General features: G+C 47.8%; 1 protein-coding gene across 7 annotated transcripts in view; it reads right to left on the bottom strand.

Moving 5' to 3' along the window:
• The window catches only part of SFXN5 (sideroflexin 5), a 108,615-nt gene extending 82,337 nt beyond the window's left edge, over window positions 1-26,278 (bottom strand). For 2 of the 7 annotated variants that reach the window (XM_075092257.1, XM_075092262.1), the window contains exons 1-3: window positions 26,131-26,261; window positions 12,596-12,664; window positions 554-631 (exon numbers count right to left, since the gene is read on the bottom strand). In XM_075092257.1, coding sequence (XP_074948358.1) covers window positions 554-631; window positions 12,596-12,664; window positions 26,131-26,187 — 204 coding nt within the window. In that variant the 5' untranslated portion in view covers window positions 26,188-26,261. The other 5 variants (XM_075092260.1, XM_075092264.1, XM_075092263.1 and 2 more) reach the window with 5 other exon arrangements.

Raw genomic sequence — 26,278 nt, 5'->3', positions numbered from 1 at the left:
TTCAGTGAAGGAATGGCAGTTGTTATAACCTACAGGAACACAGTAGGAGAGGGGGCTGATGCACTGCAGTTGCTGGTACAAGAAACTACAGGACTGACAGCGAGGTTTCCTTCAGCTAAAAAAAGAAAATTACTTTTTTTTTTTTTTTAATTTCCCAGCACACTTTGCAAGGGAAAGGAAAGCAATAGCATTGGCCAAAGGTAATTGATAACTCTGCAAGTCAGAAACCCCAAATTTTCTACTTATTCTAAATAAAAAACTTGTATGCTTGTACTGCAAGCTCCTTGCCCTCACTTCTGTTCAGCAACATTCATAATGTGAGAACTTCAGAATGACCCAAATTCACTACAACACACCGGCAGTTGAGCTACAAGGGACCAGAAGCGACACTGCAGAAGTCAGCAATCAACTGAACAGAGGCTGTACGGGATTTTACCGACAGAAACACCAGTTCTACAGTCTGACTGTAGAACAGACTAAAATGCCACCTCACTAGACCTTCTTTACACTGCAGGAAGAAGTAGAAATTTAACAAAAAGCTTTTTCCTCTTACCTCTTTGTTGGTGACTCCTGGAGGCAAAGTCCCATGCTTGTAATCCTCCAACAGCTGCACAGCTTCCTTCAGACGGCTCTGCAAATAAAACAGCAGCATGGTCTGCAACATTTGTCCTGCACTGAATCACAGAATCCCAGACTGGTGGGGGCTGGAAGGGACCTCTGGAGCTCACCCCGTCCCACCCCCTGCTGGAGCAGGCACCCCCAGAGCAGGGGCACAGGGCCGCGTCCAGGCGGGGGGTGAATGTCTCCAGGGAAGGGACCCCACAGCCTCTCTGGGCAGCCTGTGCCCCTGCTCTGGCACCCGCACAGGGAAGGGGTTTGTCCTCCTGTTCAGGTGGAGCTTCCCGTGTTCCAGCTTGTGCCCGTGGCCCCTTGGCCTGGCGTTGGGCACCACTGAAAAGAGCCCGGCCCATCCTCCTGACACCCGCCCTTCAGATATTTATAGGCATTGATGAGATCCCCCCTCAGCCTTCTCTTCTCCAGGCTGAACAGACCCAGGTCTCACAGCCTTTCCTCACAAGGGAGATGCTCCAGCCCCTGACCATCTCCGTAGCTCTCCCCTGGACTCTCCCCAGCAGTTCCCTGTCCTTCTTGAACTGGGAAGCCCAGACCTGGACGCAGCCCCCCAGGTGTGGCCTCACTGGGGCAGAGCAGAGGGGGAGGAGAACCTCCCTCGCCCTGCTGGCCACACTCCTTTCCATGCACCCCAGGGCACCGCTGGCCCCCTTGGCCCCAAGGGCCCGGTGCTGGCTCAGGGTCACCTCGCTGCCCCCCAGCACCCCCAGGGCCTTCCCAGCAGAGCCGCTCCCCAGCAGGTCCCCCCCAGCCTGTGCTGGTGCGGGGGGCTGTTCCTCCCCAGGGGCAGGACCCTGCACTGGCTCGTGTTGAATCCCCTGAGGTTCCCCTGGGCCCAGCTCTCCAGCCTGCCCAGCTCTCGCTGGATGCCAGCACAGCCTTCCAGCCAGAATTGTTTTATTGAAGGCAATGAATTTAAGTTACAGAATTATATCTTCTTTCATGCAAACCTTTTACGCATATGATATAAAAAAGGATGCATGGACACTTGTTTTACTGGTTGGAATAGCCCTGCTGTTTTTGTATCTAACTACAGAAGTGGTATACGGTAAAAAACAAAAGAGAAAACACAAAAATCTCCCCCTCGCAATGCATCTATAGAAGACGTCATAAAAACCTGAGAGTCTTCAGTGTGGTGCCAGAGATTTGATAAACCTTGGAGATGAAGGAGTTCTCACTTAAAGGCAGAAAATAGCTTAAGATAAAACCAGATACATTTGGGTGCAACGCAGAACACCCATCTCGGACATGGATATCACCCCAGGCCAACTCTCAGACGAGTATCTCCCAGCAATGTCAGCAGGGAAACCGCTTAGATTGAAGACCTGACTTTGCCCCTGTGCCCTCTCCCAGCGCATGTACTGGGGACGTAGCACTGATTGGAGGAGCAAGGTAGAAGCCTGCACATATTAAGCATCAACACTGAGAACTCAGCACCCACTAGGAAGTTCTAACACACCAAGTTTTAGCCTGAGCTCAGCACAGCCACATAAAGAAGAGCAGCTCCACCGCACCTAGCGTTTAATGGCACACAAGGCGACGTAACAGCACCGCTTTGTAACTGCACATTGAAGTTCAAGCGGAGTTAATGAACCTGAAATACCATGGCATTTTCCTGTATTTCAGACGCATCTCAGAGTGCCACTATGCCGAACTGCTGACCTGTGCTGCTTTTTCATGGCGCCTGTTACGCACTCATTCAGATGGGGTTTTCACAACCCATTATGTTCTCTCTAAAAATACCGAAGTCAGTCACCAGTGCAGTTAAAGTTAGAATCTGACTATCACTAGCGATTCAAATGGATGCATGTGTTAATAAAGATCTTCCTCACATTGTGATAAAATAGAAGAATATATACATTTCTTGTGTTCAAGGGATCACAAGGGTATTAAGCCGTGCTACCTGCCTGCCAGAATCATCAATTTACTCCCAGAACAGTTATTCATATATATAGAAATATAAAAAAAAGTGTTCTGCAGTTGAAGGAGCCAAAGTTTATATATATGTATAATACTTTCAAGAACTAGATACATAATAATTTCAAGAAATATACATATATTGTGTCTATATGTACACACTACATTATATAGAGCTTATATAGAGACAGACGCCATATAATATATATACATTTCTTGAAACAAAAATACCACAGGGCAGAAGTAGACAGGTAGAAAGATTCTTTGATTAGTCCCAGCTAAAAAGGAACAAATCAGGATATAAGGGGCGGCTTCTGCTTATCTAACCCTGCATAAAGCAGCAGATCACCAAGTAACGGCTCCCAAATATTTGAAGCCAAACAAATCACTCGGCTAAACGATTTCAAAAGCCTCCTGCAGGTCATCTGTCATCCAGATGAGTAACTTCAACTTCAGTTTGACATTTCTGCACTAGCTCTGTTGTTTTGGCAGCTTTTCTAATATTAGGGCTGGAGGACATTTCATAAATACAGAATATTTGGTCTAAAATAACATGTAGTGCAATGGTGGCTCATCTAAAGCCCTGTGGTTTTAGTGTAATCGGGTCAAGGCTCCTTGTGGTCACTGCAGGCTCCGCTCTCACTACCCTCCTGTAAATAAGGCGAGCGTCCCTGAGCTCATTACGAGCTCACAGCCATGGGATCAGCTGCAGGGAAACTACTTTTCTCCCTTTCATGCAAACATCAAACATTACTTTGTTGTTTCCTTGGAAGCGCCAGCACTTACGCCAACCTGAAAGCGGCAATTAATGAATGACTATTGTCCTTAAAACATTCAACGCACAGGACATATGGAATAGCGGCGATTCCTTCACTTTGCACAGCAAGCGGGTTGCGATCGGATCCATGACCAATTTTACACTGGCTGAGCTCACATCGTCAGCACCACATTATTTCCAGCCCTGATATTTTATATATTTTATATGTTCTCGCATTAATTAGCAGCTGCTCAGCACAAGTGGAGAGTCGGTACAAAGATGCCAAATGAGGCTTAGCATCAGATGGGAATGAACTCTGCAAAAACCTATATATTCTTGGCAAAATGTGGGCTCAGAGATGGGGCTTGCTCATGTTGGGTGCTAATGCCGAGGTCAAGTGCTACCAGCCTGAAGTTCACGGCCCTGTGTCACTACACACATGTAACAAGTGATAAATTTTTTAGTTTCTGCCCTATTTCTGTGTGTCCTGAAATGGGCTCCCTCTGACTCAGCCTGTCCCCATGCTCCGTACCTGACATGCCCCTGCAGAAGCAGCTGCTGATTGTTCTTTTCACACCTCGCTAAGCTCCTTGCTCGGGACTACCCAGAGCTGCTCTGGCTCATCTTACCAGATATGACTTAGATCTACTCGCAGATTTTGGCATCAACCTCAACTTCTGGAGCATTCACTCCCCATCCCAAAGGGGACAAGGCTATGTTGAGAGCATGAAGGACCTCAGAGTAAGATGGTGAAGCCCAAAACTGGGCTATATTTTAGTGCTAGGTGCGAGCACTTTCTTTTGCTCTTCTGTTCCCACTTTATTGGGTGGTTAGGAAGATCAGAAAACTATAGTCATCAGTTTTTACAGATTTTTACAAAGAGCGTCAAAGATGAAGGACGACTGAAAGATTCAAAGGCTGGGCAATCATCCATTCCACCTAAAAAGGTGGCTGTGGAAACACTGTGCCTTACCCCCAGAATCAAAGAATGAATTAATATAGAAAAGTTTTCATTACTGGTTCAGGAAAAACATCCACCCAACTCAAACCTTCTCCAACAGTGGCCACAAGCAGGTGCACAGGGAAAAGCAAGAAGGCAGGCAGAAATAATGTCTTCCCTAAGCACCTTCCCAGCCTCCCACTGCTTTCAGCCAAGGCAGACGAGGTTTCTGTGGATTTGGTGATCTTCAGTGGATTTCTCTTCCAGCTGCTTTCTTGAACCAAACTGCCATCATCCAAGAAGAGAAGCTGTATAGGGCAACAAAAATTTGTGTCTCAACTCTTAGGCCCCTTTCCCTTAGCATACATATGCAAAACCTGTCTTAAAATTCAAACTTATCTTAATAAAAAATAATATTCAAGTGATCGAGTGAACACGAGTCCTTGCCTGGAAGGAGCTTGCATCCTTTAGGAGCATAAGTAAGTACGTACCAAATGCATCAATGGATAAGGCCGGTCACCGGTCACACTTTTCCAGGCCTATCCAATATCCCAGACAGAGAAATGAGTCATTGCTTCAGTCAAGCCCTCTTGACATTGGACAAACAGGAAGAGTTATGAATTAGGATGATATTTTCTGGTGATGCAGCACTGGGTCATGCACTGTTTCTCCAGAAGGGCTGAAGATCTCCTACAGCAGAAAAGCTGACCTTGAGAAACAGGCACGTGGGGTGAAATCCAACGGCACAGACACGTGGCCACGCTCTTCCGGGCAGGCTCAAATTTCTGCAAGACCCTCAGGGCTCTGTAGCTGGAATAACCAACTACAAGAAAGACCAGTTAAGAGTGTTGGTTGATCACTTGGAAACTGTGAAGAACTGCGGGCATGAGAAACAAATAGGATTTCCAGGCATTTCCAACCTGTGAAGGAAAGTAGTCATACAAGATCACAACAAGACTTGAGCTTCTTGAAGTTGTTCTTGATAGCTCCTTGCCCTACTGGCCTCACAGTTGTTTGAAAATATTGTATTAGGAAAAAACTATTGCCTGGCATGAGTATAAAAAAATATATATAATTGTATGATATTTTAGATAGCCCGATAATCCAGAGGTGAAAAGCCAGACAGCTGAATGACTAATGACTGCAGATCCAGGGAAGACAACCCTTCTTGCCTCCAAAGCTAGAAAATAACCCAGGAGTGCCAGCACAACATTCTGGAGAGCCATTTGTGCTCATTATAGGAATGTGTTTTTGTCACTGAAATTACCTACACTGTGTGTCTTGCAAATTATCTACACAGAACAGCATGTAACTCTGAATGAAAAACTGGAAGTAATAGATGAATGGGTCTGTGTTCTATTTTTTTCTCCTTCTCTTGAGGAAATCTTAGTAGTTACTATAACAACCCTGGCCAGATCCCATCTTGTTTAGTATGGTAACAAACAGAAAACAAAAAAGCCCGATTTTGCTTTTAAAATTGCAGTCTTCATGAATTTCCTCTTTCAGCTCCATGGGGAGAGCGAGGAACTTTCTCAAAGAACAGAGTCCTGGACCAACACTGCTGACGGTTCCCGAGGTTGACAAAAGAGCGGTACAGAAAGTGAACAAAAGTGTTAGACACAAGGACCGCATTAAGAAGATGCCTTTCTCATGGCTTGGAGGTGGTCAGGTAGTTTTAGCGAACAACCCACAGCCTCAAAACTTCGTTAGGGAAAGTACATGGTTGCTTTTTATCCCTTCTAGAAAAGCCAAGCACGCCCTTTTAACCAGAGCCTCCAAAGAATAGGAAATAACTTTACAGCGTGCAACAGCTCCAAATGCCAACCAGCTCCACTCCCTGGCTTTTCGCAGGATTATGGTATTTCACATTATTATGATAGTTGATAATGTCTAAGATTACACTTCATTTCCATTTTAACAGGGAAAAAAAAAAAAAGAGGTCTGTCTACAAGGTTCTGCTACTGTTTCAATATTTATTGTTGCTTCATTTCCCTCCTGCTCTCTGTAGGAAGAAGTGTCACTTAAGGTTTTACAGCATCACTTAAAAAAAAAAAAATTCAACCACAGTTTTTACTAGTGTGTATCATTTCTTTCATACCCCTTTTCTCATAAAAACTAGAGCACTTCTAGTGGTGGATGATGGGGTCTCAGCTCTCACAATAGCGTGCTAGACAGACCATCTGCACCCGGAGGATGTTCTTACAAACCTAAGCCCAGAAGCAGTGCCAGGGATCTACTGCGCTCAGCGATTCAGGAGCACAAACTCCACACTTGGTGCTCCACCACAGCAGCCGAAGCCATGTCCACCTGGGGAACACTACCCAACAGCAACGAGGCCTTGGAAGAAGGCTCAGTCATTGCCTCACGCTGCACACAGCTGGAAAACACCCAGTTTTTCAACTACAGCTCAGTTCACTAAGCCTGTGAGAGGTATGCAATGGGCTACCACTGCTCCGTGAGCCTGCGTTTTATGGTTATGGCTGTGCTATTAGACAAGTCAGAGCCCGGGCATAAGCCTGCGTCAGCACAACCTCCAGCATAGTTTTGATTCAGACCATCCAGCGCTCAGCCAAGTGATTCCCAGTCGCAGTTTGGGAGTTACCATGGGCCAGGACAGCTGCCAGCAGGCACCTTTTGGAGAGGAAGTGCGCTCAGCTGCATGGCACAAGCCACATGAGTGGCTGCAGAGCCAAAAACCACCACTTGACTCAGTTTGAACAAACCAGCTTAAATTTAACCCAAAGGTTTTAGCGCAACGAGCTAATGTAACCTCTTCTGCTCTGACAAAGGCCAGGAGGGACTCAGAGGTTGTTGCCTGGAGTACTCTTGCAGGACTACATCAGCAGAATGTTTCAGTCTTTGTAGAAAGAGTTGCTGAAGGATCACGTAATCTCCTGCCAAAGAAAGGAGGAGAAAGAACAAAACCAGAGATGCCAGCAGGACAATAGCCCACATCACGCTGAGCTGACAGCCACCTCCAGGAATCCTTCACTGGCACCCCAAGTCCCTCGCAGCCATCACTCCGGCACCCTGGAGGACAACTGCATTGGGTCCCATAGATGACTGCACACATGTACGTGCATCAGACGCCTCCATCCAGCATGTGAACCCTTGTTCTGGTTTTCACCTTGTCCGCCTTGCTCAAGGGCACGCTGTTTCTGTCTGAAAGATCTGTGCCTTGCCTTCTCTTGGATCTCAACTGATGCCTACACATGGCTTAGAGCTGCCTCCAGAAACCCATATGTGCACATACAGACCGTAATAACAGTCATGATGCCAGTAGCACTACAACATTACTGTTACAGAATCAACAGAAAAAGAGTCAAGTTTTGCATTCGAGGCTTTTAAGAGAAAATCTACTGATGGGACAGGCACGCTGAAACAGTTTGCATCTCACTCTGCTTCTATGGGGCTTTTATTGGGGTTCTGAGGCCAGCTTAGCCCAGTGATGATCCGCTGGTCACCTGTGAGTTTCACTGGTTTCAAGTTCGAACCACCGATGACTTACTGGCATGCGATCCAAAGCAAGAGTCCGCTAGCCACCGGCACCACAAATTCAACACGGGATACGGAAATCCAGCTGTGCTCTGCCATCAGCCACTCAACAGTTTCCGATTTTGTCTCACTACTCTATGGATGATACATACGGCAGACTTGACTCCAGCTGGCCCTATTGTATTGGATCTACAGTGACAGACAACAGGAGCCAGAAACTTTTTGTTCAAGTAGAGCCAGCAGATGTGACACTGAATAAACACAGACAGTCAATCTGCTGAGTAAGAAGGTATCGTTCATATAAATAACATACATCTAATCCTGCTTCCATTTTAAACCCAAATATGGGAATGCAAGATGCTCAGCGCTCTGCAGATTTATGCTTTGAACAATGAGATAAAGCAAAAGCAGATAACATACAGCCCCTCTGAGCTCAGTTTAATTCTAATTTCACTTTTGCTTTGAGTTATTATCAGATCCACAGCTTCTTCCATGAAGAGCTTCCCACAGAGTGTTAGCAGTCTGTCCAGGCTAATGTCAGATGGGATAAGTTAGCCTTATCAAAATATCTGCTGGTCCCTACTGCTTCTCCTGATGGACCTTAATTACAGAGCAATTAAAAGTATTATTCCAACCATTTTAACCTCACACATTTTGAAAATAAGCATTACACCCACTGAGGGGTTTCTCATGGTCTCAGCGACAGGACTTGTTGACCTTGACCTCTGAAATGACACATTTCCTGCTTATTGGGAAAGATTGCAAATTTGCAACTGCCAAAAAAAATTATTTCATTAGAAAGCCAGTAATGATACGTATTAGCACACATGAAAACCTCCTCTTTAGAGGTTACATGCAATATTGACACAAGGTCGGCGCCTTGTTTCAATATCATACGCACTCAGAAAGCAAGGTAAGTTTGATACAGATAATAATTCTACCAGAACCCACTAAAGATAAAACTGGAGCAAGCGGCTTCCAACCGCCCCTGCCACGTGCCTCGCACAAGCACATGCTTTCTTTTTGAGAGTTCACAGGCTGCAAAGCGCGGCTACAACATAATGCAGTACTCAATATGCATCCCTTGAGGATTAATGCTTAAGAGCCTCTAAAAGACAAGCAAGTTCTTAATTGTGTTAAGAATTTGCTTTACTGAAAAATAAATGAGTAAGAGAGGACTGTCACTGAGACTAATTATACTTGGTATCACTGTGCTTGGTTTCCCCCACTCAGAGGGATCTCTTCATCCTTCCTCAAAACACAGCCACCAGTAAGATGCAATGATGTAATGCACAGGAATTAAAAAAAGGATGTAGAAAAAAAATATTATTACATTTCCCAGCATTTTCCATGGGATTAACCTCCATTCTCATTAGAGACTCATTTATCTCTTTTTTTTTTTTCATTTGCTAGAGAGCTACTCCAAGACAAACAGCAATTTATTTGTTCCCCGAGAACCCCGGGCCTGAAAGATGCAGCCATCTGTCAGCGGGAAGGAGCTCTCCGTAAACGGCTGCTTTCTCATCAAACCCTTTCTAGATCTTAATTTGCCACCTAAATTATCAAATGAAACCAAGCAGCCTTTAGTTTCACGCCCATACAAAGTATTTCAAAGCACAAGATCAGATACGCAAAGCACAGCGAGAAGGTCAATCAACAAAGCAGCTTTTGTGCTCCGAGAAGTGCTTCCATGACGCCAGGTGTTCACATCTGTTTTGCCAAGAGACTTCTCCAGGTAAAAAGAGCTCATGTAGACTTCACAAAATGCACAGCAGAAGCTCTACTGAAGCATTACTATCATAGAATTCAAACTCCCAAAGAATATGGACGGAGGGCATTTCCTTCCTTGGACAGCCACCAAGCCATTCCTGAAGACCACAAAAAGTTCAGGCCCATGCTTATTAGGCCCCCTAGAAGGACACCAAACCTCCCTCATTTGTTGAGGCTCAGTTTGGGGTCCAGAATTGCTTGAAGCACTCAGATCTTGACAGCTGCCTCCAGGATAAAAATGGGCCACCCAGATTTTGCTCTTCGCCCCTCTGCCAACTCTCACCTTCTTAGAAGAGCCTTGTCAAAAGGTGTCTGGAAAAAATTAAGTTATACCAGCTGACCACTAGGTACCCCCAACCTTACTAACCTCTTCAAAAAGCTTCTAACAATTTGTAGAGGAAACAATGGGAAGATAGAAAAGCATGAGGCTGAGCCACAGGAGGGACCACCACGATGTTCAGAGTGGGTACCCAACTCACAGAGAGCTTACCCAAGAGTCTAGACTCCCTCTACATTTGATGGAGTGTGACAAGCAAGATAATTGCCCTCGAGAGCAGAAGAGATTCAGCCCTTAAAAAAGCAAGAAGTTCACAAAGAAGTGGACAAGTGAGCCTTTCAGGAACCTAAAATACCTGCTCTGGAACCAGAACTGCTTGTTGCTGGAGGTAACAAAGTGGGTAGACAGAATTACAGGTTTTGCATAGTGAAACCAGACTGAGTTACAGAGCTCAATTTAAATTTTCATTATACTGCCATAACCATAGCATGAAAGTGCTTACCCCATCCCAAACGTGAACACAGGGCGTTCTCCTTAAGCCTGTTGTGTAACTGCAAAAAGCAGAATCGCTAACTTAACCAAGTTCACTCGTATTGCCCACTTCGGAGATACACAGGAAATAGGTTTGAGAATTCTGTCTTTCTTCTGCATGAATGCCATTGTAAAAAGCAATAGTTTGGTCTTGCATTACGTACAGTGGGTTACCCAGCTTAAGAAAAAATAAACTACATACACACACACACGCTATAGGCTTAAATGGAGATTCAGAGAGGTGAGAATTATTATTAGATCATGGAAATATTCCCCAAGGAAGAGATAATTTAACTAAACAGAACTGGGTGGATGATCTCCACCCAACAGAATTTTCCTCCAAAAAGAGGAAAACAAAACAAGCTGAGGCGTAACAAAATCCACCAAAAAGATAAGCAGAATCACCTGTTTCTTCTGTCCTACCAGAAGAAGTTCTCTTCCAAGTGACCTCAACTGGGGACCTCCTGGTGCAGCTGCCTGAGCCCAGGACCCTGAGCACACTTGTCCCAGACATCATGCCCAGAGTAGTAGGCTGGAAAGCACACGCTTATGGAAACCTACCAAACACCAACTCTATAATATCAGCACTAATTCTAGAGCTGATTAGCCTGACAACAGAGGGGTCTTTCCATGTTTTTTTGGATCCATATATTTCTGAGCCTCGGTTTCCTCACTGTCCTTAGGTGTTTAACTAGTACTCTCAGTGCATCACAAAAATGGCCAAAGACAGCCTCCCTCCTCCAACATCCCATTCCCTTTGGCATGTGAAGTATCCTCTCCTTACCTCCAAAAATTATCATTAGGTAGTGAAGGCCCTTCACACCTATTTATGAATTTCAGAATCAAAATTATGAAAACATATAAAGAAAACCAACAAACTGCATACAACAGCCTCTGCATCACCACAGACGCACACTGGAGATTCCCCACGCGGTCAAACACACTCCAACGCGCAATGCGTTGCACTTGAGGCTAAATCTTGGCTAAGGTGAGAGCAGCAGCAAGTCTTTAATGTGTAGTATTGTTTTTATTCTGGCACACGTGCTTAAATCCTCTTTAAACAGCAGCTGACCATCTGCAAAATGCCCTGCAACCTCAGGTAATATTGTGATTTTCATTCCCTTTACCACGACGCGGTGGTGGCTAGCTGTCTCTCTGGAATTGTGACATTCTTTTGCTAGCAGGTTACCTCTCCAGCCTGAGCTCCCCATCAAGGTTGGTGGCTTTTGAAAATTGATCTCAGACTTGAACATGTGCTTTTACACGGGAAAGTATAATCTTCAACGTGATGGTGGGAGAACAGCTGCTTTATTTCTGCCGTTCTCTTGGGCACACATCCAGAAGGTACTCAAAATGAACGGCACGATACATCTTAGCCTTATGTTTTTGAAAAGAACTCATTGATTTAGAAGGAAAAGATTATTTAAAGTTGCATTGGGTCTTTTTCCACCCCCCGCCATCACAGTGTGTAAGGAACTGGACGCAGTTCACCACTACCCACGGTGAGCAGTTCAGCTCCCTACGTTTTCAGAATTGTCTGCATGCATATTTTCATCTTATGCTGCTCCACCTCAAAAAAAATAAATAAAAATGGAAAAGAAAAATGAAAAAGGAAAAGGCAGCTGCCCTTCGCTGAAAAAAAGACCCCTAAGTTTTCTGGCCAGCAGGTAGAATTTAAGTTCACCAGCAGAAATATTTCTTCTAAAGGATTCCCTACAACTATTAGCTCCCTATTTTAGGAAATCAGGGAAATGCAGTCATGCTGGACAACACTAAATGAAAATTAAATGGGCCAAAACCCCCAAAGCTGTTACAAACAGGGTAATAACTAAGGAAAAGCTACACCACCTTGCTCGGAAAAGGTCTTTGTGAGTGCAGCCACTGAAAACTGTGGTGCGAGCCCACCCAGCTCACGCTGCAGCTCAATTCCTCCACAAAGCATTTATTTGCTCTCTCATCTACTCACCTGCACTTTTCGCTTGCAGGAATTTTCCTTCTGAGAAGGTGGCATCGCTGGCAAGCTTGACTGAAACCAGTTCAGGGTCTCAGGAGTTAACCAGAGGGAGATGGGGGACTGACAGGTGTGGATTCACCAACGTCTAATAAAGAGTGAGTTTCTGCTACAGATTTAACAGAGCTCAGTTGGGCAATAAATCAACCGAGACACACAAATCCACTGGAAACCTGGGTGTATTACTTCTGCTGTTCACAGAAGAAATTGTTTTTACCTGTCTAATAAACAGCACTTCCAGAAAACAAGGCGCGTATACATTACCTCAGTAACAAAGAGAGTGCGGGGATCAATGATGTCCAAGAAGTGTCTGAATCTGCCATAAAATGAAGTCTGGAAGACAGGAAAAAAACCAAAATGTGTTCAGTTAGAAACTGCCTTTCACCGGCTGCAGAGAAACGTTTTATTTCCTCTGCAGAACTAAGCAGCAACTAAAAAGAAATAATAGAGAAGCTATTCACTGGTAATTTGTGATGGGAAGCCTGAAAGGAAAAGATGAGGGATTGGACCCTGCTAGCAGCAGTGTTGCTATTAACAGAATACCAATATAGATGATTTAATAAAGTGATACTATCAAGCTGCTGAAATACCCTTTACTTTTCCCTCAAAAAAGGCACGCTGCCTGCTTAACCCTCCCTGTGGGACTCCTGGGAGATGCCTCGGACCACAAAAACCCAACGGCACTGCTCCAGACCTCCCACGCCAAGCAACGCCGTCGAAGGAATTCCCACCCTACAATGCCTTTAACACCACCCCTATGCTGCTTGTCCTCATTGCCACTAGCACCCATCTTGCGGGACCAGCAGTACCACAGGGTCCATGATTTTGGGGAAGAGACTAGCGTGAAGAAGCTCCTCACAGAATCATAGACTCATTAAGGTTGGAAAAGATCTCTGGGATCATCAAGTCCAACCACCAACCCAACACCCCCAGGCCTCCTAAACCATGGCCCCAAGTGCCACGTCTGCATGTCCTTTGAACCCCCCCAGGGACAGTGACTCCCCCACCTCTCTGAGCAGCCTGTGCCAGGGCCTGACCCCTCTGGCAGGGAAGGCATTTTCCCTCATCTCCAACCTAAACCTCCCCTGACGCAGCCTGAGGCCGGTTCCTCTCGTCCTGTCACTGGTGACTTGGGAGCAGAGACCGACCCCCCCCTCACTCCAGCCCCTCTCAGGCAGCTGCAGAGAGCGAGAAGGGCTCCCCTCAGCCCCCTCTTCTCCAGGCTAAACCCCCTCAGCCGCCCCCCAGCACACTTGTGCTCCAGACCCTGCCCCAGCCCCGCTGCCCTTCTCTGGACACGCTCCAGCCCCTCCAGGGCCTTCTTGTCCCGAGGGGCCCAAACCTGAGCCCAGCATTCGAGGTGGGGCCTCCCCAGGGCTGAGCACAGGGGCCCCATCCCTGCCCGGCTCCTGCTGGCCACACCAGGGCTGACACAAGCCCGAGGGCTGGTGGCCTCCTTGGCCACCTGGGCACTGCTGGCTCATGCCCAGCCGGCTGTCAGCCAGCACCCAACTCCTGTGCCCATACGCTGCTAGAAAACGAGGTATGTGAAATTATATTTTCAAATGCTCTACAAAGACTTTAAAGTCTCAACAAGGGAACAAGTAGTTTTCTCCTTGATGGGAAGAATGAGAAAGGTAAAAAACCAGACTAAGTTAAACCCAGTTTTATGTCTTACATTTATTGCAGAATTGTCCAGGCACTAAAGTAGGGCTGGGTTTCATTGTGCCAGCCCCTACACAAACACAAGGCAGACATTGGACTGTGAGCCTTAACATCCGTAAAAGAAGCCATAACTTCATGGCTTGGGCTTCTTCTTAGCTGCATTTTTAGAAAAATCCAATCTGGATGCACATGCGTAGGGATAATGCTGTGCGAAGGCTGGTGACGATGCCTTTCTTGGGAGCAGCAAAAGTGTCTGAAGGACAGAAAGGGATCGAGAGCACTGGGAACAGAGTCTGAAGGAAAGGGGAAGGTCTGTGAAATAGGCTGGAAAGATCATGGGAAGCTCCAAAGGAACAGAGAGCAGTTTTACTCAGTTTTTAGAAAAAAATTGAATTTAGGCAAGCCCAAAGCACCGGACCATGAAATACTGATATATTAAGAGTGCTCAGGGTACATGTACATCACTCAAACATCAGTCTGGATTCTTTCATCTGGATGCAGGTTTACGCTGAGTGCCAGAGCTGCCTTAGTGCGGCCTAAACTCTCATCTGGACATCGGCAAGGCCAAATGGACACGGGACAGCCCGGTCCAGCCGCTGCTTTCTCTCCCGTGGCTTCTCCCCAGCAGAATTTGCAGCCCATCGCGGATGCAGAACGGACACAGGTCACAGACCTCCAGGTGCTCTTGAATATTGGGACCCCTTTGCCCTGGGTGCTCTCAGCCACGTGCAGACAAACCTCTCTTTGCATTTGTCATGCAAAAGCATGCTATAAATAAAGGACTGGAATACGGATAAAGCAGCGAGAATGGCATTTAATCACAGCCTGGCATAATTTTATGAAACATGCTGGTTCTCCTCTCCTGAATCCATCAAGCACAGAGAAATACCAATAATACTGCCTACTTATTCAGGCAGAAACCCCTCTCTAATGGCAGTTTCCAGCAACGCTGCTGTCCACCACCTCGTGTTGCAACACCCCATTCTCAGCTGCTTACAAAATGCTCTACTGTTATTTTCCCATGTTCTGCACTAAAAAAAGAAAAACCCACAACTAAACAAAATAGCTTCACATAACTTCAGAAAAAAAAGCCCGGTGGTTTTTAATTAGCATTGATTTAATTAACGCTAATTCTGGTACTCCCTAGCTTTTGCGAGCTTGACATTTTGCTGCCTTACTTTTATTTTCAATATAAAGAGCTCTGCAGATGCCACTGTCCTCCACATCACTACTGCCCGACGCTTGCCAGTGGTGCAGGGAGTGACATGACTAACGCGTGACTCACTTGGTCCCTCGTCATGTTATCCCAAGCGCTCCCACGTACCGTCGTCCCTCTCCCACTGCCCATCCTTCTGCACTTGCTCAAGGCTGAACAGCAAGAAGAGAATTCAGAGCAGTTGTAAGTACATGGTTTAAGCGAGAACAAAAAGGGGGGGGGGGGGGTAAATTTAAGTGGGCTCAACTTCTCCACTGCCTTCATCATTGTGATATGCATTTCACAGTGAGAAAAGGTATTAAATAGAATTAAATATAACAGCAGTATTTTACACCCACTTTACAAAGGTGTAAATGACAGTACAAGGCACAAGGAAGGGGGAATGAGACCAGAAGTTCAAATGCGCCTGATGTAAATGCTACTTTAGAAGTACAGATTCAAATTCACAAAGCTGTAGAGGCCCTCAGGAGCGCTGGTCTCCTGCTCTGGTCCTTGCCTGGAGCAAGCTCAGCGACACCCAGCTAAGGACACGTTTCAGCAGCTCAAACCCAGCCTGCACAATCCTGTTCCCACGCCCCCTCCTCCTCTCCTGCCCTGGGCCAGCGCTGACTCTGATCGGGGAGCTAAGAGGGCCAAAAGTCTAATCCTTAAAGGAGGGATTTGTTTTCAGGTGGCGGAGTTGCCTGAACCCGTTCCTTCCGTAGTCAGATAGATAAGCCCCAGGGCGAGGGCCAGACCACTTGAGTGGGGCTGGGACAACAGCCCTCACTCAGGCTCCCATGGAAGTGCACGATAAGGTCCAGAGCAAAAACCATAAAAATAAAAAAGCTGTTTATAACATGCAGAGCTGCTGACCATTCCTTCAAATGATTACAGCCAACATCCCTATCTTTAAGTACAGATACACACAAAACCAACCAGAAATGCTGCAACCCAGCAAGGGAAGAAGTGCTTTTCCAGCCTCATGAACCTAAAAGATCAGAAAGCCCCAAGACTCTTTCATACAGAAGTCTTTCTTCAATAAGCAATATTTCTTTATCCTCCTAGCCTTCTTCCTGGGGGAAAAAAAAAAAGTCTGAATACACAGGCTAGGCTAGGAACCAAGAAAATTAACATGGACAAGTAGCAGACACTGTGCTATGGACTTGCCAGGAGATGGTGGCCAAAGCGTGCTTTTCTCAGATACCATAAGGCACTTCATGTTGTAAGGTCAGCCAGGGCCAACTGCTTGTCTGCCAGCAGACAGGACTATTTCAGTCCTTCCTTCTCTCATCCTCACTTAAAATAATAAAGAAAGAAATTACCCTTTTGCTACTGCTACTTCAAAGAAAGGACAGCGGGAAGGCAGATGTACCTCTTCCCTCGGCTGAAACACAGGGAAGAAGCCAGTTCTCAAGAATGTCTCTGTCCATCAGGGATGCACAAAGCGACCAGGCAGGGAGACCCGAGCTCGAGTCTCCCCTCCCTCCCCTAAGGCAGGCAACAAGACCCAACTCATCAGCTGTGGTTTCCACTTTCTTTTTGCATTACCATGAGCTCTCTAAAATAATAGAATCATAGAATTGTTAAGGTTGGAAAAGACCTCTAAGATCATCAAGGCCAACCACCAACCCAACACCCCCAGGCCTCCTAAACCATGGCCCCAGGTGCCACGTCTGCACGGTGTTTGAACCCCCCCAGGGACGGTGATGCCCCCCCCCCCTCTGGGCAGCCTGTGCCAGGGCCTGACCCCTCTGGCAGGGAAGGCATTTTCCCTCATCTCCAACCTAAACCTCCCCTGACGCAGCCTGAGGCCGTTCCCTCTCGTCCTGTCCCTGGTGACTTGGGAGCAGAGACCGACCCCCCCCTCACTCCAGCCCCTCTCAGGCAGCTGCAGAGAGCGAGAAGGGCTCCCCTCAGCCCCCTCTCCTCCAGGCTAAACCCCCCCAGCCCCCTCAGCCGCCCCCCAGCACACTTGTGCTCCAGACCCTGCCCCAGCACCCGCTGCCCTTCTCTGGACACGCTCCAGCCCCTCAAGGTCCTAAATGCAATTACATAAATGTGTTTTTCCTTGTTGCTCTTACTATGCACCTCTTGGGAGTGAAAATCACTCTTAAGTCTCCCACGAAGGGGATTCTGATGCTCAGTCACCACCCAACCTTTCCAGCAGAAGGGCTATTGTCACCCTGAGGCTCAATCTCCGTCACAGTGATTGACACCAAACTCTGCCTGCTCTCTTAGATCCCCAAAACAGGATGAGCTGCAATCCCATGACAGTGAGTTATCCTTTAACGCCTCCTCATCGGCTCTGCACGCTCACCGGTCGGCTCAACAACATCCCTCATCACCACCACGGGACAGCACGGCAGAACATGAGCCATTAACAAACTTCTTGCTCTGCTGCCTCTAGTCCAAGTTTCTTCAAATAAGGCAACTGCATTAAACCTCATTCACTCCCACGTCCAGACCACAATTTTGAAGAGAGCAGTTCTGTTAATCAAGCAACTGGGGGGGGGAAAAAATCCGCACACCAAAAAAAAAAAAAAAACATTCTCATTGGTTAAAAATCACTTTCCCCATCCCACTTCTCCCCCTCACGCATGCTGGGCTTGCTTGCAGTCAAAATACCTAGGGGGGAAAGCAGCAAATAAAGCTTAGCCTTGGACGGGGAGAGCAACATCAAAGTGAGACAAGTGGCAGAGTGGGATGAATGGAAGTCCCCAGTTCTACACCTGAAACATCTCAAGGTCAATTCACGGTGCCATAAACAAGAAAAAAACAGCCCAAAAAAAGTAGAGGAGTTTGACCAAGTTTTGGCTTTTTAACTCTGATAAGTGAGAACCTCATTTTTCCACAACAGAAGCTCTCTGTGGTCTCTCCGAGAACCACATAAAATAGAACCAAATTCAAACCAAGAGCAAAGTTGCCTTCTTGAGGCTGCATCTAAACATCATCACTGCGTATTTCACCGCTCAGCCCTCCTAAGCAGCAGCATATTCACCACAACTCTGCAGCCCCCGAGCAAAAAATATCTGTCATTTTTACCGCTGTCCAGCCATGGGACTTCGTGGTTTTCCTTTTCAGATGACTACAGAAAGCTGCGTCACTGCTAGACCTTGCTGGTTGCCTTTCCATCATCCAGGTCAGTTCCTGCTTCCCAGGTGTAATCTCCTGACTAGAAGCCACCAGAATTATTTTAATTAAAGATTGGTATTTGTTTTCAGAGCTGCATGCAAAACAAAAGGCAAAAAAAAACCCAAAACCCAAATCCTAATAATTCAGAATTTAGGGGCAAATTAAATCAGAGCCAACTGTTGCACCTCAGCTTCGTGAACATAACCACAAAACTGAACTCACAGAACAGATCCAGATTTTGCTCTCCAATCCTGATTCTACAGGATAAATAGGAAATCAATCGCCAAAATACAACAGACGGTTTTGCAGACTGACCACAGACAAGAAGCCTTCGAGAAGGGCTTCTTTGGCTCTAACGAATTAAAAAAAATTGGTTCCCACAGTGGGGCTATGAGGACTCAACCCAGAGACCCCCCCGGGACACCTTTACTGTCATTTACGCACTGACATTTTACGCTCCCTGCTTGCCCTTGGGCTTCACCCAGCACTGCAGCGCTTTGTGCGATGGGAGTATCATGTTTAACTGTGAATAAAAGCGATGAGAAGTAAGTAAATAAGAACACAACAAAATTCTTTTAGCTTAAAATACATTCAACTCCCAAATTATTTTCCAACATCAAACGAATCCATTGCACGTTGCTGGTGGTCTTTGAGCACTCCAAAGCACCGGGTAAAGCCAAGTGATCAGGCAAGCACTGACCTAAGCTCCTCAGTTCTCTTACAGGATGTTTTGGCTCTGCTAAGAGGAATGGAGAAGCCCCTGTGAAGAAGCTAACTGAAAGCCAGTGGAAGAAATAAATTCAGAAACATGCTACAGAGACATTTTCCTTATTCCTTTCTCTTTATTATAAAACCCAAAAATATTTAAAATTTGGTGTTAATCTAGCTCAGTCCAGACGCTTCCATATCATCTTGGGGTTTCTACAGCGCACAGGTGCGCCACTGAAAGCCTCCGGAAAACAAGAGGCTGACGTCAGGTGAAGCACAATATCGCAGTTTCTAGTTTTTATACTTTTCTTCTGTAACTGCTTGAAGTCCTGCCACTGCTAACAAGTGTTTGCTTTCCTGGGTTATGGCCACTTTCTTTTTAAGCTCTGTTAGTTAAAGGGCTTTCGGATAAACAAAGCAGCCGGTGCTCTGGAACATAACAGAATTCTCTCAGCAAACCAGAGATACAACAGGCTCTTGGGGTGCAGGACAAGCAGGGAAAGGCCAGGCATTGCGGCAAGTACTTGCCCACAGTCCATACTGTAAATACTTATCCTTAGGGAATGACTTTCTGCAGGTCCTCACAATGGAGCACCGTTATTCCTGCAACTCAGACAGCCAAGGCACTGCTCAGCTCTTCTCCCACCAACTGCTGCCTTGTCCCAGGCTCTGGCCAACACCTGCTCATTCATTATTACAAATTCAAGGAAAACGGAATTTCATTTTATTTACCTTTTAGATGCCATTTCAGTGCTAAAACTGTGTTATTCTCTGTTCCAGCAGGTCATCTTTTGCTGTACATCATACAAGAACTGCTTTCTTTTCCCATACCTCCTTCTAACCCTTTGTCCTCCATCCCTTCCCCGTTACCCCATGCCCACTATCATCAAGTAGGGCAAAACCAAGGTATTTCCACCTCCCTCCATGGTCTGAACTGGACACACCAACTCTGCATCCATCCAGCAAACCAACAGTTGTTAGGACAAGCAAACGGGATGAGAGGATCAAGCCCCGGGGCTCAGGAACAGCCGGGCACCGTTCAGTGCACCAGCAGGGCAGCAGCCCTAGGGCACACTGCAGTCAGCCAAGCCCAGATTTAAGTGAGAATTCAGGATAGTTCCTTTTTAACAGGATCATTTCCAGCTCTGGCCATCATGCTCATGCAAGGGAGGGAGCTTGCAAGCCACCGTAAAGTATGACCTTCAGCTCCCAAATATCCATCCGTGGTCTTTTCTGCCATTTTATTCCTGTAACATCCACTGTAGTAAACGGTTATCGGGAAGAAAACTGAATAACACAAATTTCCTGTGATTAATCGCAGCTATTTTGGGACCACTTCTCACCAGCCTGCAAGCAAGATGAAGTTCTGCAAAGCGGCTGGGAATATTAATTCCCTTACATGGCACAGCAGATCACAGCGAGCACAGGACTACGTTACAGCTCCAGCTTAGTTAAGTGGCTGCGCTGCAGGCCATGCAAGACGCAGCTGACTCCGAGATAAGAACTAGAAGGAAACTACTCCTTGTAGGCTCAAGAAATTTGGAGAATGGCAGTGAGAGACAGGTAAGTGACCGTCAGCAAGCGCTTGTTTATCACCTTAAAGAGGGCGAGTATTCCTCATAAGTGTATACTGGGCAGCCCTGGGAAGAACAGGAGATAAGCACGACTACCAGTTTAATTACAGTGTGATTTTAAGAAGAATTTAATTAAGCCAGAGCAAAAGGCATGCAGACTTGGGGTGGTTTTTGAGCTAAAAATCAGGCTTATATCAGCTTTAAATTAATTAGGAAGAGATTTAGGCTAAACCAAACAAAATTAAGGAAATTCAAACCATTGAGCAACGGGACACTGGCAAGGTATGGCTGGACAGCAGAGCTGTGTAATTGCACGCACACTTGAGGTTCACCCCGATTACGAGTTTAGGCTAAAGCTACAGACTCTCAGCCCTTCAATATTTTTAATTTAACTTTATAATATTAAAGGGCCAAGGGTGGGTATAGGAGTAGCTCCTGGATCTCAGTAACTTCAGTTACGCGCAGTGACGGATCTGCTCATGAACACCGATGGGACATGACATGGAAACCTTTCATGTGGAGTAGCAGGGGTTTGCATCTTGTTCCACCAAAATTTGACAATTACCTCTGGACTTTTCCAAGGTGGACAGGCCACCTATACTTAATCCGGAAAAGGAACAAGTATATAATTATATATGTTCAATAAATAGCAAAAGACGCAAACAAACTCCTTGTTTAAAATCCAATCCTGGCTGACAGAGATGTAAAAAAGCCAACTGGATGGCTTTTTTGGCATGGTTTTGTGAAGTAACAGCTAAACAGCAAACCCAAAGGTGTCTGTAGTTCCTCTTCTCTGCAATTAGTTTTTAAGCATGTGCTTGCAAGACCCAATAGATTGCACAGGACAAACAGGGTCAGCCCATCTTCAAGGCCGAGGAAGCCACCTTTGGCGACAGCAAACACCACTTAGCATACGCCAACCTCATCTCAAGCAGCTCATACATGCTGGGCTGGACCCACACATACGCAAGAGTTAAAACAATCACAAACCAACCTTAAACATCCTTCTGCAGCCTTTTAAGAAAACCCCTTCTCCAGAACGATGGCCCTTTAGGAAAGAGGAGTTTCACGCACTTTTTAAAGTGTAAAATAACATTAGGCTGAGCAACATGTGTAGAAACTTCCGTGTTAACTTTAGGGTGTTAGGATACAGCTCCGGTTCTTCCCGCTGCCTGTACCAGGGCTTTCAGCAATCTCAGTACACAAGCAGCAAGCCATTCAGCTCCTGAGAGGCGTATCTAATCAGCAGCGTCTTTATCTGCATGTCATTGCAAAGGTTATCTTGGACAGAGGAGGCACGTGGTTTTGCTAAGGCAGGTCATAAACCCTGGTTGTGCTTTAAACTTTCCAAATTAAAGTATACGAAGAGCAGGAAATAGTGATTTTTAGCACTGATGTCCTTACAAGACATTCTGAGATTAGGATGCATTGACTTCCAACATTAAAAATATCTGCAAGGTCAGATACTCTCTGACCACAGCATATCTGTAACGACATTGTTAATATCGCAGCCATAGAAAGTGGCGTGTTTGGCCAACAGAATAAAACATCCTAAGCACATCACGTACTCCACGGTCGTACGCACACGCTGAGCTGTTCAAGGGATAACAGATGTTTACAGTTCTGGTTTGGGTTTATTCCCCTTGACGTCCCTCTTCTTCGCCTGAAGGACCTAAGATCTGCGATGTCTTTTTTTCATTATTTCCTACTTCGCAAAGAGGACAAGGCATGCTCATGAGTTCTGCTGGTTGAGGTGACCACCCTCAACTTCAGCTGTGTAGGAAGTCAGCTCACCTCTTGTTCGGTTTTCCCCACGCTTGCAGTCCTCCTGCACTAGCGGAGACAGTCTCACTTTACTTTTTAGAGGGCTGACCCCAATAAAAACACCAGTTTAACTGGTGCTATCTTCTCCCAGCAGTTAACACCCTTGCTTAGCAAACAACCACACCCACACCTTATTTAGACCCTTGCTGGAAAGGTTTCCTCAGCTTTTCTGAGAGAGAGAGGAAAAAATATGTCTTTATTTTGCCCAGGGTAAATGCCTGGGATACAGGCAAAGACCCCAGAGCACAGGGAACACAGTTTAGTGCTCTGGCTGTAGCACAGGGCGCACTTAAAACCTTAAAGAGAAGAAAAAAAAAAGGGGGGGGAGGGGAAAGGAGTATGCCTAACAAATTATAACTACTTGTCAGAAAAGAAAGTTCTTATCACACATTCTCAAGCCTAACGTCCTCATTTCTTCTTTTACCTAAAAATAGCCCGCTTCCATTGCGAGGCAGAGGCTCTTTTCAGCAAACAACAAAAAAAAAGAGGTGACTCAACAGAACGCGACTTGCCCAAACATCAAGAAAAAGAAGCAAACTGCAAAAACAAGGGATGGGAAAAGGGGAATTTAATAATGGACGTCTCCCGCCCGCTGTCCTAAATTCTGCTCAGCCGCTTTCCGGGGGCTCTGCGTCACGGCGGGGGAAGGAAACCACCGTGTCTCCTCTGAACCAAATCCCCAGGCAGCCGAGTTTGCTCTCCGAGGTTTTTGTTCCTAACAAACAACTTTTCCTTGTTTTCCCCCCCAGGGACAAAGACGCTGAGCACGGCTCCCTGCACCTCTCCTAGCCTCAGTTTTAGTCAAATCTCCCCTTAAATAGCCCCAGACCTGCTCCCAGCCAGCGCTTCAGAGGAAAAGTAAATGCTGTCATCACGAGGGGCTACGTCTAGAATTTAAACAGCCACCTGAAGCGTCACTAATCCTTTCCGAAACAAGTAAGGCATCCTTTGTCAGTTGGACTACTAAAGGCAAGATCTTATAAACAGATAAAACACTGCGACAGGCCACTGAAGGAATGGGGAAGGCAGGGAGCTGCAGGGGCATCGCACTGAACAGCTGACAGAAAAGGATCGTGGTGATTCAGGTGTGCCGATCCCTTGAGCTAATGTCGGCGTTCTTCCCCAGCACTGGAAGCTGAAGTTTGGTAGCAAACACCAAGGTCAAGACGGGAGAAATAAATAACTGTCTGAACCAGAGATGAAGGACCTGGGATGAGGTCGTGGGATGGGAGCAGGCTCGTGGCTGCGGCGCTGATGGGGCAGGCTGCCGCATCCCAAACCGGTCGCGGGATCCCACCTGTTGCCCTAACCTGCAGCAACACTCGCACCCCTCCTGCTCTGCGACCCCACAACGCTGCCAGATCCCAAGCTGGGCTGTCCAGCCACGCTTCGTGCGTGGGCACACGGAGCAGGAGAAAGCAGCTGAGCACAGGGTGAGAACCGGCCGGACACCAGCACCGTGACCCATCCGTCAGCTCCCACCAGACTTACACATTCCTTCGCAGAAAATTTTATAGGAAAGGAATAAAACCACTACAGAAGAGAAAGGGAATGATTTCCAATGCTCGGTGCAGCCCTCCTGCAAAGCACCCCTGAACCACCCAGCCCAAGCGTGCTTTGGCCGATGAGCAAGCCTCACCCCAGGTCTGGGCTGCGTGTAAATGCACCCGGCTCATCTCCCAGGAGTGGCAGCGAGGAGAGAGGACTTCTCCACTCAAACGCGCATGCAATCATTAACATCCTGCCATACCCCTCGAAACATTTTCTAAATGTTGCTACAAGTGACAGTCGCTCCTTAATGAACAGAACGCACCGATTCTGTGCCTGACTCGCTGCCAAGTGTGCCTCGAATCATCTGTGGTGTCTAGAAGGGAGTAGCGTCTCCTCCTCCTCCTCCTCCTCTCCTTATTAAAAAGCTCCGTCTCCCCAGCCTGAGCATCCCTCAGCTTGCGCAGCCAACCAGGCTCCCAGCGTGGGGAAGTCACCCCTTCCCTGCCACAGGGGATCTGTCGCTCCGAGGAGGTCCCACCATAACCTCTCAAACAGTGATAAGGCAGTGGGGGAAGAGGCACATAGATCCATCAACCAGGTCTGGCGCCCCATGGGAAATCAGCAACCAGACTCCTCAGCAACCCAAATGGGTGGCTTCGGTCAAGCCAAGCTCCGTGAACTGCAATTAGCAAGTGAGATGGTTGGCACATAGCGGTCCCGTACAGATTTTGGGTGGCTGGGGGGGGTAAGAAGAGTATACTTGGAAACTGCCCCAAGACTGGGACACGGACATACCCCATTGACGAGCAGACTTTGCTACTCATTCTTGATTTGGTATTTGAAATAGCTCATTCCTTTCCAGCAGCATCTTCTCCAGCTCGAGCAACTGAAGGAGGTTTTATGAACTTTGTCAGCCATATCATAGAACCATTAAGGTTGGAAAAGACCTCTGGGATCATCAAGGCCAACCACCAACCCAACACCCCCAGGCTTCCTAAACCACGGCCCCAAGTGCCACGTCTGCATGTCCTTTGAACCCCCCCAGGGACGGTGACTCCCCCACCTCTCTGGGCAGCCTGTGCCAGGGCCTGACCCCTCTGGCAGGGAAGACATTTTCCCTCATCTCCAACCTAAACCTCCCCTGACGCAGCCTGAGGCCGTTCCCTCTCGTCCTGTCGCTGGTGACTTGGGAGCAGAGACCAGCCCCCCCTCACTCCAGCCCCTCTCAGGCAGCTGCAGAGAGCGAGAAGGGCTCCCCTCAGCCCCCTCTTCTCCAGGCTAAACCCCCCCAGCTCCCTCAGCCGCCCCCCAGCACACTTGTGCTCCAGACCCTGCCCCAGCACCCGCTGCCCTTCTCTGGACACAATCCAGCACCTCCACACCCATCAGAAGCCTAACATGGCTCCAAGAGAACGAAAGGTGGTCTTTGTCAGCCATGCTGTAGCGGGGACCCCACAGAGCGCTTGCGAAGGGAAGCTGTGGAAGGCGGCTGCAGGGACGAGCTGCTCCGACCCTCGCCCCAGCTCTCCTCACCCCATGACAGCTGCTGCAGGCCTTCCTTGTTGTCCCCCAGACATCAGGCACCAAAGACAGGGCGGCTCTGCCATGCAGGCGTCGCCTCCTCACCTCACACCTCGCCCCAAACCACGTTTCCTTGTCGCCCGCCTCAGGCGCCCCAACGTGACGCCATTTCGTGAGGGTCAGCCTCCTGCCCCACCAGCACCCTGACCGCACTCCTCACCTCCCTGCAACCTTGGGCTCGTCACCACCCCGGTCGGGGCAGGGCCCAGCCCTCGCACCGTCCTACGGGGGAAAAAGGAGGCGACCAGGCCGTGCACTGGCACCCAAGATCCTCCACCCAGCCTCGCTGACCTGAGCGGCAGCCGCGGGACTCGAACACGCGGTCCCGGGGCTTCGCGCACACACCCCCCCCACCCCACCGCCCTGCGCCCGGAGCCACAGGGGCACGGCGGGACGCGCCAATCACCGCGGGGCGGGGGGGTGGGGCGGCGGTGGCTTTGAGTGACAGCCGCGACGCCCAACGGCAGGGGGGCTGCGCACCAATCAGCGCACCGCCCTGGGTGAAGGCGGGGAGATTCAGCAGGGAGCGGGGGGGGGGGGTCTCCTCACGGGGGGACACACACACACACCCCGACGCCGTTCCCCGTCTCCCCGCCTCCCGCCGCCCCCGCGCCCGGCGGCGGTACCTGTTCGAAGCGGGGTTTCCCCAGCTGAAACGGGGGATAATCCGCCGGTTCCGCCATCCCCTTCGCGCGCCGCAAGCGCCACTTTAAACAACCTCCCCCGCCGCCGAGTGCCCGCCCCTTGCGGCGCCCCCGCGCTGATTGGCCACCG

Source organism: Phalacrocorax aristotelis, chromosome 4 (assembly GCF_949628215.1).
Source record: "Phalacrocorax aristotelis chromosome 4, bGulAri2.1, whole genome shotgun sequence".
NCBI lineage: Eukaryota > Metazoa > Chordata > Aves > Suliformes > Phalacrocoracidae > Phalacrocorax > Phalacrocorax aristotelis.
This window is presented reverse-complemented; position numbering and strand designations above follow the sequence as displayed.